Source organism: Myxocyprinus asiaticus, chromosome 48 (assembly GCF_019703515.2).
Source record: "Myxocyprinus asiaticus isolate MX2 ecotype Aquarium Trade chromosome 48, UBuf_Myxa_2, whole genome shotgun sequence".
NCBI classification, from domain to species: domain Eukaryota; kingdom Metazoa; phylum Chordata; class Actinopteri; order Cypriniformes; family Catostomidae; genus Myxocyprinus; species Myxocyprinus asiaticus.
In genome coordinates this window covers 13535521-13552181 of record NC_059391.1, presented here as the reverse complement: position 1 = coordinate 13552181, position 16661 = coordinate 13535521, and the positions used below count along the sequence as shown (strand labels likewise).

General features: G+C 37.8%; 1 protein-coding gene across 5 annotated transcripts in view; it reads left to right on the top strand.

The window, feature by feature from the left end:
• Positions 1–1194: 1194 nt before the first annotated feature.
• The window catches only part of LOC127437732 (receptor-type tyrosine-protein phosphatase zeta-like), an 87350-nt gene continuing 71883 nt past the window's right edge, over positions 1195–16661 (top strand). For all 5 annotated transcript variants that reach the window (XM_051692842.1, XM_051692843.1, XM_051692841.1 and 2 more), the window contains exon 1: positions 1195–1418. In XM_051692842.1, coding sequence (XP_051548802.1) covers positions 1355–1418 — 64 coding nt within the window. In that variant the 5' untranslated portion in view covers positions 1195–1354. The remainder of the gene's footprint in view (positions 1419–16661) is intronic.

Sequence of the window (16661 nt, the reverse complement as noted above, 5' to 3'; positions counted from 1 at the left end):
TTCTGCCAAAGAGAATCGCCATGACTCACTCTTTACCTTTCAATTTAATGTACTAATCTAACCCTGTTCATTCAAGTGAACCAAAGAACAGGCTGTTCCCTTAAAAGTATGCATAATATGCCTCATCCAAACAGTTCAAACCTATTTAAGAATCTCTTTCTCAACTCAAACATGTACCACACCTAACCTATTGAAATCAGATCATTACACTTCCCATATTGTCTGTATGCACTGGAAATTTGCAAGAAACAATTCTTAAGTTGCTTTGCAACAGCATTCCTTTGAGGATTATTTTCAAACCAGAACATGAATGTGTTCATCCCAGGGGATGTACATATGCATAAAAGCTTGCAAACATGTATATAACATGGTCACTGATGATGCATGAGCTACTATTTTACTTAACTTCTCATTCCCTGAGGCCAAGAGGTCACTACACTCACCACATTTCCATATGGTACTAATAATGCCAAACGCTTTCTAAACACACTTGCCCATGCATGTAATAAACACACCATTTCTAGTTCTTTATTTGATCCTTATTTAAAATAAGTGAAAGGAAAATGGACCATTTAAAGAAATTAATAATTTTTGCCTATTTAGATGGTTTCACAGGCTCAGTCTATGCTGTTGCAACAGTGTAATGATCAACAATTTTTATGTAAAGAACTCTGGAAGCCTGCAGATATAATGGATTATTCATTATTCAGTGACAAATTGTGACAAACAAAATTGTAATATATTATATTGCTTACACATTCATAGTTACTCCTTTAAAAAGGCATTTAAACATATGATCAACACCTAATTTAATGTCATGTCATGTCATGTATTATGCTCTTAAAAGGTGCCACCTTGAAACTGTGGTTACAAAAGATAATGAATGACAAAGTGTATTATAATGCATTAAGAATAGCCTACATTTGTAATGCATTATAGACTTTTTCACATCCAAATACCTATTCATGATTATAATGCATTATAGTCTTTAAATGTGTAACCATAGTTAATAGTAAAGTGTTAATCTATTATAACTGTGGTAAGAACTGTTTATGAAAAGAATAAGTATTTTAATGCACTGTAATGCAGCGATACTAAACTTTTTTGTATGGCGGTCTGTGGGCGGCGCGCGCACTCCTAGCCGAACGCACCTCGCGCAAAGCGATGCGCTTCATCCGCACGCGTTCACTTCAATGCAGCGGTGAGTGGATCTAACCGCAGAAGAGGACATTTTCTCCCGTTACCCATCCAATGTAATACCCACCGGTTCTTCTGGAGAGGAGTTCCTCTATCGTCGCGCTCGTGCTCACCTCATTTGCTCTCTCCAGCAATATTTCTCCACATTCAGAGAATAATGAAAGCGCCCGCGACTAGATGCGCACTCTTCCTCGCGCAGATCGCACTTCTCTGTAACACAGGTATGGAAAGCATTTTATCTGTGTTTATCAAATCCCTCACTCTGGAGCTTATGTACAACTGAAATCAAAATGCAATGCTTTTTAGATGCGCAAAGTATTGTGTGTTTATGGTTTCCCCGCCAAGCTTTTCAATAATGAACTTGAGCTTCAAACTTTCCACTTTATTTCCAACAACCTGATCATATTTACGAGCAAAGCTTTTTATGGTCAGTAGTGTTTTGAGCAAAGAGTCACACAGTGCTGATCAAAATATACTGTGTTGTAGCCTACATAAACTGTCTGACCTTATGCCTTGTGTTCATTCACAGCCTGTAAGAATATCGTAATTTGATCCAGTGGTGCATTTATCTGATCTCTTGGCTTCTTTTCTTCTTTGAATGTTATTATCTTGTTGGGCTCTCTTATTTGCTCAGTTGTTTATTCTGGTGAAAGGTTTGTATTTGAGAAACTGAGAACAATTGGAGGCTAGATCCCCGTATGTCTCTGTCAGATATCAATTCTTTGGCTGTAGTATTTCATATACCTATAATGTACACTGTAAAAAGTGAAAATGTGCTGTTGTTACCTTATGGAGCTCTTTCTACATCTCATTAAAAATAACTTTTGTTGGCGTAACCCAATGTAGACAGGTTGTTTCAGTGATTTCAGTCATATTAAATAATATTTTACCAGTTTGTTCAGATGTTATCACATGAAGCACATTTTTAGGTTACCAGACAATGCATTTTTACAGTTTAATCGAGGCTAAGTAGTATGTTGCCGAGCCACACACATTGAATTTCAGTGTGTACGATTTTAGATTTAGTTTGTAAAACAGTGCCAGTACCCTGTGAAAGACGAACTTGGTTCAAAGTTAACATATGCCAGTGTTGATCAGAGAACCCCCTTGCACAGTTCACAAACTCAGGCTCATTATTTTGCCCACGTTGTGTTCCGAAGTGCCAAGAAGGCGACTGATATGCCTGGATTAATGTTGTCAAGCCCCTGAAAGCTGGCAAAAGCCATTTTACTTTGGAGATGGAAAAAGTCCTTTTGTAAGTCAGCAAGTGAACCGGGATAGCAAATCAGTACCTGTACAAAAAAGACCGGCTCAGCTGCTTCCCTCTCCCTGGTCTCGCTTTTCTTTTTAGTTTGGTTCTCTAAATGATGTTGTGATGAAATATGTGCCACAGAGGAAGGGCTGAATGTTTGAGATGCAAGCTAGTAGTGAATGAAATCACTCTCTCACCATCTGTCTTCCCAAGTTCTGTACTATAGCTAAGTTTTTTTTCTTCTACACTCTTTTTGGCACTGCTCTGTTATTCCACTGAGAAAGTCCCCGTTTTGTTTGTCGGGTCTTGGGTTTGTGACAGATGGTAGTTGGGGACTGTAAAGCTGTCAGGCCATGGAAGTGGATAGGGTTCATGTGGCCCCACCCCTGCCATATGCCTTGTGTGTGTCCACCTGTGTGGGACGTGTGGCAGTGTGTGTCTATACATGCTCTAATTAATTGTGATTTGTTTCTCCCCTTTTCTCCCCAATTTGGAATGTCCAATTCCCAATGCGCTCTAAGTCCTCATGGTGGCGTAGTGACTCGCCTCAATCCGTGTGGTGGAGGACGAATCTCAGTTGCCTCCGTGCCTGAGACTGCCAATCTGCGCATCTTATTATGTGGCTTGTTGAGCTCGTTACCGCGGAGACATAGCACGCGTGGAGGCTTCACGCTATTCTCCGCGGCATCCACGCACAACTCACCACACACCCACCGAGAGCGAGAACCACATTATAGCGACCACGAGGAAGTTCCCCCATGTGACTCTAACCTCCCTAGCAACCGGGCCAATTTGGTTGCTTAGGAGGCCTGGCTGGAGTCACTCAGCAAGCCCTGGATTCGAACTCGTAACTCCAGGGGTGGTAATCAACGTCTTTACTCGCTGAGCTACCCAGGCCCTGTCACCAAACGGATTTGAAAAAACAGTCACTGCTCTCTAACAGATTCCGAAAAACTTTCTTCTTGTTCTTCTAAACATCATTATTTTTGCAATTTAGCACTAGTGGTGCAGATATATCACACTTCACCTTTAAAGACTACATTTTTAGTATGTTTTATGTATTTTAGCTCTGATCTATTGTATGCTTGCATAAGCGTTGACAAAATTCAACTTTAGCAGATAAACACATAACTTACAGACTTTTTGTGCCAGGAAAATGGACCAAAGATATTGATGACGTATCCTGCACTCATTTTGTCCAATCAAATGCTCATTAGAATGCGAATGTCTCTCCACCTTCATACCACCTGTTTATGAATAGCAAATAGCAAATCATGTTCATGTGAACTAAAGGCCATTGGATATTTAAAAAAACAAATACAAAATCTAGTTTGAGCCTTCGATGTTTCAACAGGACATACCGGATAAAATAACTTGCTCGTCGAGCCATTTAATGGGGCCTAAAATACATTTTAGTGAAGCACCTGAGTGTTTCTACAACTTCGCACACTTTTAACACTGTGGACGTTTTGAAAGTCTCGTAAAAAAAAACAAATAAACATTCTGCATTTTTTTTTTTTGTCTACTAACAATGTCCAACAGTGTAAGTACATGCATCACAGGAGATTTACATTCTTCTTATTTTCTATTTCATTAAATTTTTTTAAGTAGTGAAAATTCCCACCATGGTGTTATTTCCATCACATCTCAAATTCTGTATTGTGTTTGTTAGAATTTTGTGGTGGAAATGACGGTGTTGGTTTTCTGCACACATCACTTGTAGTCTCATATTTCATCTTAGGCATGCTCTTCTCTGACACTTTTGTTGACTTGGTTGTCACATACACTCACTTTTGTAAAAACTTTATATTATTGGTGTAGTGGAAATGACGCTGAGACTATGGAACAGTCGTAAATTTAGAAAATTTGATAGAAATCATGAAAGTATGGGTCTGAGCCAAGACTAAAATAATATACATTAAAGGCATTTGAAAAGTAGCAAAAGTAAATAAAGACCTTTTAATGTGACCTTCATGTACAGGGCCTGAAATTCATTTCTGAAAATGAATTCCCCCTTACATGGCTCATATTGGGGGATTTATGCTAAGGGTGCACCAATCGATCAGCCGCTGATCGAAATCGGGCGATATTCGTCTTAAGATTAATAGCCTTTGCGATGATCTTTAGCCTCCGACGAAGTTCTGGCAGTGTCAGAAATTTAGTATCGCATTCGTATAGTGTGAATGCTATTACTCTCTCACACCCCAATTCACTGTTTTTAGAGAAACCCGCTGATACGCTCCTTGGAAGGAAACCTGTTGTCTGCACCATAGCAACATTTGTACCCAGTTATCACTCTACTCAAGCTTTTTCAATGTTTTTTCTTCTTTTAATTTTATATAAAAAGTTTTAATAAATAAATAAGCAGAAAATACTTGGAAAAAAGTGTAACAATTCAAGTATTTATGGGATGTTTGAATCCAAATCAGCAGATACAACTGGATACAATTATAGAAATCTATGTCATGTTTATGCATTATCCATAGGGAATTTGCAAGTGCAATATTTTATTAGCCTACATGAATTTTTGAAATTTTGCATGTCCGTTACTAACCTAAAAGAGGAGAAATATGTACTATAACCCACCTTTTTTGTTTTCCCTATGTGAATGCAGAACTTTGTCATTTTTCAGTCCACAAGTCTTCTTTTTTCCACAATGAATCTTTGCTTGTGGTAGCTAATTATTACTGAAGGCTACCTCCCCCACTGGTGTTCATTCTCAACATCTGTAATTTTTTATATTTGTGATCAGGATGTCTTATTAAAGGCATATTTGACAGGTGATGGAGTAGTATTGGAGCAATGGAAATCCTGATGCTCTGACTTTCAGAAAGAAAGAAAAAAAATGCTCCTACGGGCAAATCACGCCATTTCGCTTCTATTCATTATTAACTATATAGGAGATCAGCAGTTACAGATAACTCATACCAGCCCATCTGGCACCAACAATCATGCCACGGTCCAAATCACTGAGATCACATTTTTTTTCCCCATTCTGAAAATTTTTTCTCCTGACTCGTATCTGCATGATTTTATGCACTGCTGCTACATGATTGGCTGATTAGATAATCGCATGGATGATTGTTGGTGCCAGACGGGCTGGTTTGAGTATATCTGTAACTGCTGATCTCCTGGGATTTTCACGCACAACAATCTCTAGAGTTTACTCAGAATGGTGCCAAAAACAAAAAACATCCAGTGAGTGGCAGTTCTGTGGACAGAAACACCTTGCTGATGAGAGAGGTCAACAGAGAATGGCCAGACTGGTTCGAACTGACAAAGTCTACGGTAACTCAGATAACCGCTCTGTACAATTGTGGTGAGAAGAATATAATCTCAGAATGCTATTCTGAGATGCGGCTTGGTGCTGTTTTGGTGGCATGAGGGGGACCTACACAATATTAGGCAGGTGGTTTTATTGTTGTGGCTGATTGGTGTATATACAGTAAACTGTAAAAAAAAAAAAAATATATATATATATATATATATATATATATATACATACTGTACATACATATACAGTATAATGTATATACTTTATATACACTAGTGGCCAAAGGTTTGGAATAATGTACAGATTTTGCTGTTTTGGAAGGAAATTGGTACTTTAATTCACCAAAGTGGCATTCAACTGATCACAAAGTATAGTCAGGACATTACTGATGTAAAAAACAGCACCATCACTATTTGAAAAAAGTAATTTATGATCAAATCTAAACAGGCCCCATTTCCACAACTTATCCTTGAGTAATCATGCTAAATTGCTAATTTGGTACTAGAAAATCACTCGCCATTATATCAAACACAATTGAAAGCTATTTGGTTCGCTTAACATTGTCTTTGTGTTTGTTTTTGAGTTGCCACAGTATGCAATAGACTGGCATGTCTTAAGGTCAATATTAGGTCAAAAATGGCAAAAAAGAAAAAGCTTTCTCTAGAAACTCATCAGTCAATCATTGTTTTGAGGAATGAAGGTGATACAATGCTTGAAATTGCCAAAAACTGAAGATTTCATACAAAGGTGTACACTACAGTCTTCAAAGACAAAGGACAACTGGCACTAACAAGGACAGAAAGAGATGCGGAAGGCCAGATGTACAACTATACAAGAGGATAAATACACCAGAGTCTCTAATTTGAGAAATAGATGCCTCACATGTCCTCAGCTGACAGCTTCATTGAATTCTACACACTCAACACATTTACATTTATGCATTTGCCAGATTTTACAGTGCACTTATTGCAGGGACAATCCCCCTGGAGCAACCTGGAGTTAAATGCCTTGCTCAAGGACACAATGGTGGTGGCTCTGGGGATCGAACCTTCTGCTTACCAGTTCAGTGCTTTAGCCCACTATGCCACCACCACTCCACACAACACCAGTTTCATGTACAACAGTAAAGAGATGACTCAGGGGTGCAGGCCTTAAGGGAAGAATTGCAAAGAAAAGCCACTTTTGAAACAAATCGTAATCAAAAGAAAAGGTTAGAGTGGGCAAAGAAACACAGACATTGGACAACAGATAATTGGAAAAGAGTTTTATGGATCTTAACCCCATTGAGCTTTTGTGGGATCAGCTACACAGACAGTCACATCTATGGCAAGTGCTACAGGAAGCGTGGGGTGAAATGTCACCTGAGTATCTGGACAAACTGACAGCTAGAATGCCAAGGATATGCAAAGCTGTCATTGCTGCACGTGGAGGATTTGTTGATGAGAACTCTTTGAAGTAGTTTAATTTTTTTTTTTTCAAATTGTAATAGTAATTTTTCATATTATTAATGTCATGACTATACATTGTGATCAGTTGAATGCCAGTTTCTTTCCATAAGAGCAAAATCTGTACATTATTCCAAACTTTTGGCCGCCAGTGTGTATGTATATATATATATATATATATATATATATATATATATATATATATATATATATATATATATATATATATATATACACACTACCGGTCAAAGGTTTTGAAACACTTGACTGAAATGTTTCTCATGATCTTAAAAATATTTTGATCTGAAGTGTATGCTTAAATGTTTTAAATTAGTTTTGTAGACAAAAATATAATTGTGCCACCATATAAATTTTTTTCATTATAAAACTAATATTTAATATTAAAAAAAAAGTTTTTGAAATTGATGACTTGGACCAAATAATAAAGAAAAGCAGCCAATAAGTTCCCAACATAGATGGGAACTCCTTCAATACTGTTTAAAAAGCATCCCAGGGTGATACCTCAAGAAGTTGGTTGAGAAAATGTCAAGAGTACATTTCTGCAAAATCTAGGCAAAGGGTGACTACTTTGAAGATGCTAAAATATAACACAGTTTTGATTTATTTTGGATTTTATTTAGTCACAACATAATTCCCATAGTTCCATTTATGTTATTCCATAGTTTTGATGACTTTACTATTATTCTAAATGTGAAATTATAAATATATATATATATATATATATATATATATATATATATATACACAGTATACAGTTGAAGTCAGAAGTTTACATACTCTTAGGTTGAAGTCATTAAAACTCATTTTTTAACCACTCCACAGGTTTAATATTAGAAAACTATAGTTTTGGCAAGTTGTTTAGGACATCTACTTTGTGCATGACATGAGTCATTTTTCCAATAATTGCCTACCTTCAAACTCAGTGCCTCTTTGCTTGACATCATGGGAAAATCAAAAGAAATCAGACAAGATCTCAGAAAAAAAATTGTGGACCTCGACAAGTCTGGTTCATCCTTGGGAGCAATTTCCAAACGCCTGAAGGTACTACATTCATCTGTACAAACAATAGTACGCAAGTATAAACACCATGGGACCATGCAGCCATCATACCGCTCAGGAAGGAGACGCATTCTGAATGTAGTTTGATGCGAAAAGTGCAAATCAATCCCAGAACAACAGCAAAGGACCTTGTCAAGATGAAACAGGTAGACAAGTATCTATATCCACAGTAAAACGAGTCCTACATAGACAAAACTTGAAAGGCTGCTCAAGGAAGATGCCACTGCTCCAAAACCACCATAAAAAGCCAGACTACAGATAGCAAGTGCATATAGGGACAAAGATCTTACTTTTTGGAGAAATGTCCTCTGGTCTAATAAAACAGAATTTTAACTCTTTGGCCATAATGACCATCGTTATGTTTGGAGGAAAAAGGGTGAGGTTTTCAAGCCGAAGAACACCATCCCAGCCGTGAAGCATGGGGGTGGCAGCATCATGGTGTGGGGGTGCTTTGCTGCAGGAGGGACTGGTGCACTTCACAAAATAGATGGCATCATGAGGAAGGAAAATTATGTGGATATATTGAAGTAACATCTCAAGACATCAGCCAGGAAGTTAAAGCTCAGTCGCAAATGGGTCTTCCAAATGGACAATGACCCCAAGCATACCTCCAAAGTTGTGGCAAAATGGCGTAAGGACAACAAAGTCAAGGTATTGGAGTGGCCATCACAAAGCCCTGACCTCAATACGATAGAAAATTTGTGGGCAGAACTGAAAAAAGGGTGTGCGAGCAAGGAGGCCTACAAACCTGACTCAGTTACACCAGTTCTGTCTGGAGGAATGGGCTAAAATTCCAGCAACTTTTTGTGAGAAGCTTGTGGAAGACCCAAATTAAACAATTTAAAGGCAATGCTATCAAATACCAAATAAGTGTATGTAAACTTCTGACCCACTGGAAATGTGATGAAAGAAATAAAAGCTGAAATAAATAATTCTCTATTATTATTCTGACATTTTACATTCTTAAAATGAATTGATCCTAACAGACCTAAGACAGGGAATGTTTTCTATGATTAAATGTCAGAAATTGTGAAAAACTTTAAATGTATTTGACTAAGGTGTATGTAAACTTCTGACTTCAACTGTATATATATATATCAAAAGTAAAACAAAAAGCTTTGTTCCTCTACAATGTCATGTTCAGTTGTTAACCTCAGGAAGGTGTTTTAGAGGTGCAACCACAGGCCATGAAGTATGTGTTTCAGATGTCATTTGGGCCAAATGCTGACAGAATATTAAATGCATAGCTATATATGTTTGTATATACAGTATGTGTGTGGGTATGTGAATATGCCTGTATAAGGTATACTTTAATACTTAAATTATCATGTATTTTCTATGCTGTTTTATGTTGATGTTTTGGTGTTAATACTGTCTATAGTGAAGCTGAAGAGTAATTTCCACATCTTGGATAATAAAGTCACTGAATTGGACTGCAACGCCATTCACATGTCAAATTAACAGATTTTTAGATCTGTAATATGTGCTTCTTCACTGTGAGCCCTCAAACTGAACTTAGCAAGCATTTAAAGAACTGCTGAAACCACTGGAAGAGAGAGAGAGAGAGAGAGGTTTACCAATTTTCAGGAACATGTTAAAGTGAATAAAATAATGAAGTCCCTGCATTATGAATATGCAACATTCGGGAATGATTAAAATTGTGCGCAATTCCCGCAAGCCTGCAATCCCGAATTTCAGGCCCTGGTATAACTAAAGAAAAAAGTGGAAATCTGTTTGTTTTAGCTAATAAAATAAACTCATAAGTCAAGAAATTTAGATGAATAAACGGCCACCTATGATCTCGTTTCAAGCATGTTTTGATCTTGTTTCAAGAGTGGACCTTTTAAAATCTGTATGTTTGTCATTCTGTTTTCAACTTTTCAACAGTTTCTGTCTCTCTGTTTCTGTCTCTCCTTCTTGTCCTATGGTGGGGGCACTTGGGGCAGCTTGGCATCCAGACCCCCTGTCCGAATCTGCTTGTGAAAACAGGAGCAGATTTCAACTCCGTGGCAGTGGGGGCATTTGATCAACAGATTAGTCGGTATTAGGCTCAAGCGCATTCACTCAGGCATGCGGAGGGGACACATTCTTAGTCTCTGATTCGTGTCTTGCTCTCCTTCCCGGGACAGTGGATGCCGTGGCTGAATGAAACGGGATGAGGTGGGGTGATTTGGAGGCTCCGGTTGGAGAGCCAAATCTCTACACTCTCCTGCCCATGGCCTTGAGCCAGTCCCTCTTAGTGAATTATGCAGTCAGCTGCTCGATTTGTTTTGTGCCTGGCTGGCAAAAGGCGGCCGGTGCTCGTGGACATGCAACAACATAGGGAGTCTGGGCTGGGAGGGGGGACTTATTGTATATGGCATGTGAGTGTGACATTCAGGAGGGCCCCTAATTCGTCCCAGTGGTGGTGCTCCCATTTCACAAAGGATGGATGAGCAAGTTGAGGGACTTTTGTGTGTCTGTGTGAGAGAGAGACTTGAACTTGAACTGAGAACGTCGGAGGCTCGTGGGCTTGTCATCCTGCAATCTTTTATTGCGAGTACCTATGGAGAGCACCACTGGGTGCATATCTTGTTGGGCATGATGGAGAGGATTCAGTGGGGTTTAAGGGTGGCATTTTATCTTCCAGTCTGTGCAAATTGTACACTAATTCTACCATTCCTACCAACCTGAGAGACTGTTGGAAAAACTTTGTCCAAAACTACTTTGTCTTCATTTTAGATTTAGACCTCATTTTAGATTTAAGGCCTGAGTATACTTCGGTTGTCCGCATTGCTGATCGCTCCGCACATAGTACACGTGACGTAAATTTCGTCATATGCCAGTACATGCATCCGGACTGCGCACCGCCCAGATTTTCTCGACCCGTGGATGCGGTCGTCGTCTGTGCGCATCGCCAGCGCATGCGCAGGCCATTGACTCCACTAAAAAAGTATCACAAATCTGTCATAGTACACATGCGTTGAGCGAGTCAATGGAGTATACTCAGGAAAGCAATGTGGTCAACCAGGCACGATCCGATACGGAACGCGTTCAACCAAAATATACCCGGGCCTTTAAATTGAAGGAGGGACCTGAGCAATATCAAGAGAAAAGAATATTAAAGAGACTTGGTGGTGGGCCCTTTTGACTTGGGCCAGAAATTGAGCTGGTTGATATGGCTAAAAAAAAAAAAATAATATATATATATATATATATATATATATATATATATATATATATATATATATATATATATATATATATATATATATATATATATATATATATATAAATATTTTTCAGCTTATTAGCAATATTTGAAATCTATCTTGGTATTTATGTACTGTATTTGCTCTGAAATGGCTTAAAAGAGGGATTTTTTTTTTCAATCACAGAAACCATTTCAACCAATCAGCCATTCTAGCCAAGTAGATTCATGCAAGAAGTAAAAATCTTGTTAAAAATAATGAAGGCTTGTTTACCACACAATTTTTAAACTATATGAACACAATAAAGTATGATATTTAAAGGGGTCCTGACATGCATTTTTCCTTCAAAAGGCTATGCAGAGATGCAGTTTTTACACAACCAGGAAGACAACAACATCTGACCGGACAACTGTCGGACCTTACTCGACATCTCAATCTTTTCCTCTGTTAAAAGCAAACTACAGGAATTGTACCACTTTCAATGTTGGAGTACCTAAGCTGTGACAATTACGTATTTGGTGGAGGTGGGCCAGTTCAAATGAACACCACATGCTGACATCACAATGTGGCCAATTTCAGAATGAGTTGTTTTTGTGGAGTGGAAACAATAAATGCTCTTTTTTGGCTAAAGAGGAAGGTTTAAGTACTGAAACTTTTCTAGAGTACAGTGACATGTCAAAAGATTAAAGAAAATGTTATTCCTCATTACAGGACCCCTTTAACCATTTTCATATGCACCAATTCAGCAATGCGTAGTAATTAAAAATGCTATTTATAATTGAACGCCCTTCTCTATCTCTTTCACTTTGGAATATCAGCATTTTCATCATGGTGTGTGCAGATTGACAGGCTCCATTGGGGCGGCTAAGGGGGCTTTCACACTGGGCACCGGTGCCCCCCGCAGCTTTGGTCTGGTTTCACACTCACTTGATTCTATCGAACCCCAGTCCATTTGCGTTCATCTTACGTCATCACAAACACGCATGGAGAACACAACGCGACTCATCATACTTTTTGTTTTTTTGTTATTTTGGTGCCATTATGCACAGCAGAGTGAACGACAACTGCATATATGTGCACTTCATGGGGTAACTCATCAGATATTCAGGGGAAGGCGGCTTGCTGCTGCTCGCAAACTGCGTTTTTTGAGGAGACAGCTGATTGCAAGGAATTCCTTTGCATCTTTGTTTACACTGCACGCTTACTCACGCTCGTGTCCAAGGTGAAGTTATCGCCACTGTCATCTCCTATTATACCCTATATTTATAACCTATTATAGTATTCATATATAGTATTTATAAGGTGTATAGAAAAATAGATAGATGTCGCCATCGGCTAAAATGCAGGTGCAGGTTACTTGACTTCCTGAACGAGTGTGCACCCGAGTTCGAATTGCTTTCACATTCGTGCAAATCGCGCTACAGTTCCATTGCAACCGAACTCAGACCACCTCCTACAGGTAGTCTCGGGTTCGGTACCGCGGTGCGCTCCCCGGTCCGCATGACAGCTTTCACATTACCAATTTTTCATGCGAACCGTGCTGTGTTTCGAACTAAACTGCCAGTGTGAAAGCACCCTAAGGCTCCTTGCCAGTTGGGTCAGCATTCCTAACTTGCCACTAAATTAATGACAGAAGACTAGGGTTTGCTGTCATACTACTGAAAGAGCTGCTCCTGTCTGCCATTGGCGAATACAAAACAGGTCTGTTGAGTGCAAGCCTGAGATGCTTTGAGATCTCTTTCTGTTTCTTTCTAGAGGTGTGTGTGGTCTGGATCTGCATCATTCAATGGTCCTTGGACCCCATGATGGCTGAATACAAATCAAAGTAAAGTTTGGACACTACAATTTAGTTTGTGGATGTCTACATAGTCACTTGGTGTCTTAGACTGTGGGGGTGTGATTATAAGTCTGGGATAGTTATGGACACCAACAGAGAGGACAATCAAAGCAGCTTGTGTATTCTACTTTAATCGCTTAAGTAATTTCCATTTGTATATAATGTGTGAGTATGAAATCTTAATTCATAGAATGTATAGGACTACAAAAGGTCAGATCATATACTGTCCTGTGGAGCATGGGTTACACTATACCTTACGTGATATCTTCTGTCAAGGTTTAGCAATTGGAGTTAAGGGGTTGCTAGTCCCTTTTTTTGGTTTAACTAAAGCTCTCCAGGTGTGTTGCTCACTATTTCCTGTAATGAAAGTGTCTGTTCTTAATTGCAGACTAAGCTGATCACAAGAACACAAAAACATCTATTACTGCTTACCCTATTGAACCTGTTTCACTTATTTTATCATGACCCAGAAAAAAAAACACAATTGAGATTTTTTGCTTTAGTGCTGTAGGCAATCGATTGAACATGTTGAATTTGATGGTAGGAAGTTTATAGTTTTTATGGAATATATAAACTGTTGACCACATAAACAATGACGATCTCCTTGTCTCCTAAGCAGACACAGATTCACCTCTTGGTAAGAAAGAGACAGCTGGTGGATGATCTGTGGGTGGTTTGTTGATCTGTCCCAGATGGTAATCAGTGTCTCTGATTAATTTTGTGTGGTAATGACCAGGGCAAGAGCCTGTGTCAACCCACAAGGCACTTATAAGATATTCCAAGTGTATTTGACAGTCATTAGTTACTTTTCTTTTAAGATAACATCTCTGGCGGTAACAGAGCACTATAGCTTTATACTCTGTACTACTCTTACTACTTGTGCATTATATAGTCTGTATACTGTGCAAAGTATGTAGATTTTCTGTTTGTATAGAATGCCCAAATAACCTTTTACATTTGTCAAAATGTGCAGTATACAATAGAGCTTACTACACTGAGTACTGCATCCCATAATGCAAGGTGATTTTCTATTTCCAGTGTGATGAATGAAGTAATATCAACTGCAACTTTTAACATCCTTTCTTGACTCAATATCTGATAAGACTGCCAAAGAGTGATTCTCACGAAACCTTTTAAGAAATGTCCTGGTCTATTTTACTCTTAAAATCAAAAGAAACAAAAATAAATTATATTTTGCATATAGAAATTAAGGCTATTTTAGGGACATTAAAAAAATATTCCAGGTTCAATACAAGTAAAGTTTAATTGACAGAATTTTTGCCGTAATGCAAAAATCGAGGTTAGAGTGAGGTATTTACAATGGAAGTGAATGGGGCCAATCGATAAACATTAAAATACTCACTAAACAAAATGCATGATCAAATTATTTTAGTGTAATAAAATCGCTTACAAAAATGTTCTGTGTAAAGTTATATCCAATTTAACAAATTCGTTGCCATGGCGACGTTACGCTGCAAATCCTAAAACCTTAAAACCTATGATTTAACTTTACAGCTAATGTAAGTGCTTTTATAAAGTCATAAGCTTCACATTTCTGCCTATAAACCCTCCAAAAAATTGGCCACATTCACTTCCATTGTAAGTGTCTCACTGTAACCTCGATTTTTTACTTTTATTAAAGAAAAGGAGGGACATGTCGAAATATTTTTTGTGTTAATCATTATTATGCCACAAATAATGTTGTAACATAAAAAAAAGGAATATTCTGGGTTCAATACACAGTTAAGCTCAATCAAGCTTAACTGTGTATTGAACCCAGAATATTCCTTTTTTTATGTTACAACATTATTTTCATGGCAGTTACAGTGCCAGCCCCCAATTCTCATTACAGCAATGCAAAGAAATATGGTCATTATGATATTCTCAGTACCGCAACAAGAAAAAAAAATGACATATTATTTAAACAGTGAAGTATTTATACATCATGAAAGTTCTCCCTTAGTACTGTCTTTCATTTTTACTCATTTTAATTAAGAAAATCATTGTGCAACAGCATCTTTTTAATTGTAAAACAGTAAAATAATGACTGTGATATGGTAATGAGAATACCCATTGAAAACAATGGGAACAGTAAAAGTAAAATGCTTAATTTTCTTTATGCGAAATATAATTTCCTATAAGTGTATATATATATATATAATTTTTTTATTTTTTTATTTATAGATTTGCGGTTTAATATAACCAGGACATTTTCTTGAGAGGTTTCATGAGAATCACCCAAAAAGATACAAAATTTTTACACAAACTTGGTTTAAAAATACAATATAACTATATTTATTTCTGATATTATAACTGGACACCCCTCGCCGAGTTAAAAACCCAATGTGATGTGACCAATGTAGCATACAACAAGTCTGCAACGTTTTAAGCGTTGTATAGTGCATACTGTTTAACATACTAAAAAATAGACAAACATTGCCAATAACTCAGGATATTTTGAGATAACACATGTAAATAAAACTTATAAACACCCTCTCAATCAGGCGATGACTTGGCTGTTAGAATTTGAAAAGATTTCACATGAAAACTTTTCAGGATCAGTTAAGGGAACGGCATGGCTCAGAAAGGTTAACAGTCCTTGCAGAAACTCTCATAGTCTTCTTCCCCATCTGAGAATCCTCATCCTTTTCAATTAGGATACCACTCCAAATAGCTATTCGCATGGGTCCTCCAGGCTATCAAAGAAATAATGGGAGATCTTTAGAGTCTCTTAATTAGGGCAGATTCTCATTAATCCAGTTCACCCTGCCTGCACCGTATGTTCTGGGGACGACTTCGGTGGCTTGATGCAGGTGAAAAACAATTAGAAATTCCTAACCCCTTATGCTTTTTCATTCAGTCTTGCCATCTTTCTAGTAATACTGTTTCATATCTACTGGTACTAGGTTGAGTGAGTAATCTCTGGCTTTGAATGAGAGAAGAGGAGGAGAGGGTGAGAGGAAAGGAGAGAAGATGGTTTGCCATGATCAGAGTGCCTCTCACATTTCTTGGAATTCCGTTTGCTTTACATTGCCAATTAACTAAGATTCATCAGATAGAAAATAGGATAGACAGAAGACAGAAAATACGATCAAATTAGAAGAAATACATTATGTTTTGTTACAAAATCTTTTTGTATTACTTGAAAGCTGAGAATAAGCAACATGTGGCCAAACTGCAAGTATAATCAAGTTTATGTGCAGTTCAGTGCAGTTATGTTCATATTCATGTAAAGTTTTTGGTTGTAATGACAGGTGCAAGTTAAAGGCCCCTGCACACTTCATACGAATTCGAAAAATTTAAGGGTGTGATGTCATTAAGAACAAAATCTGTCCAAAAGTAAGGTGTTTTTGATTTTGTTTTGGTGGTTCGGAATCGTAATAGC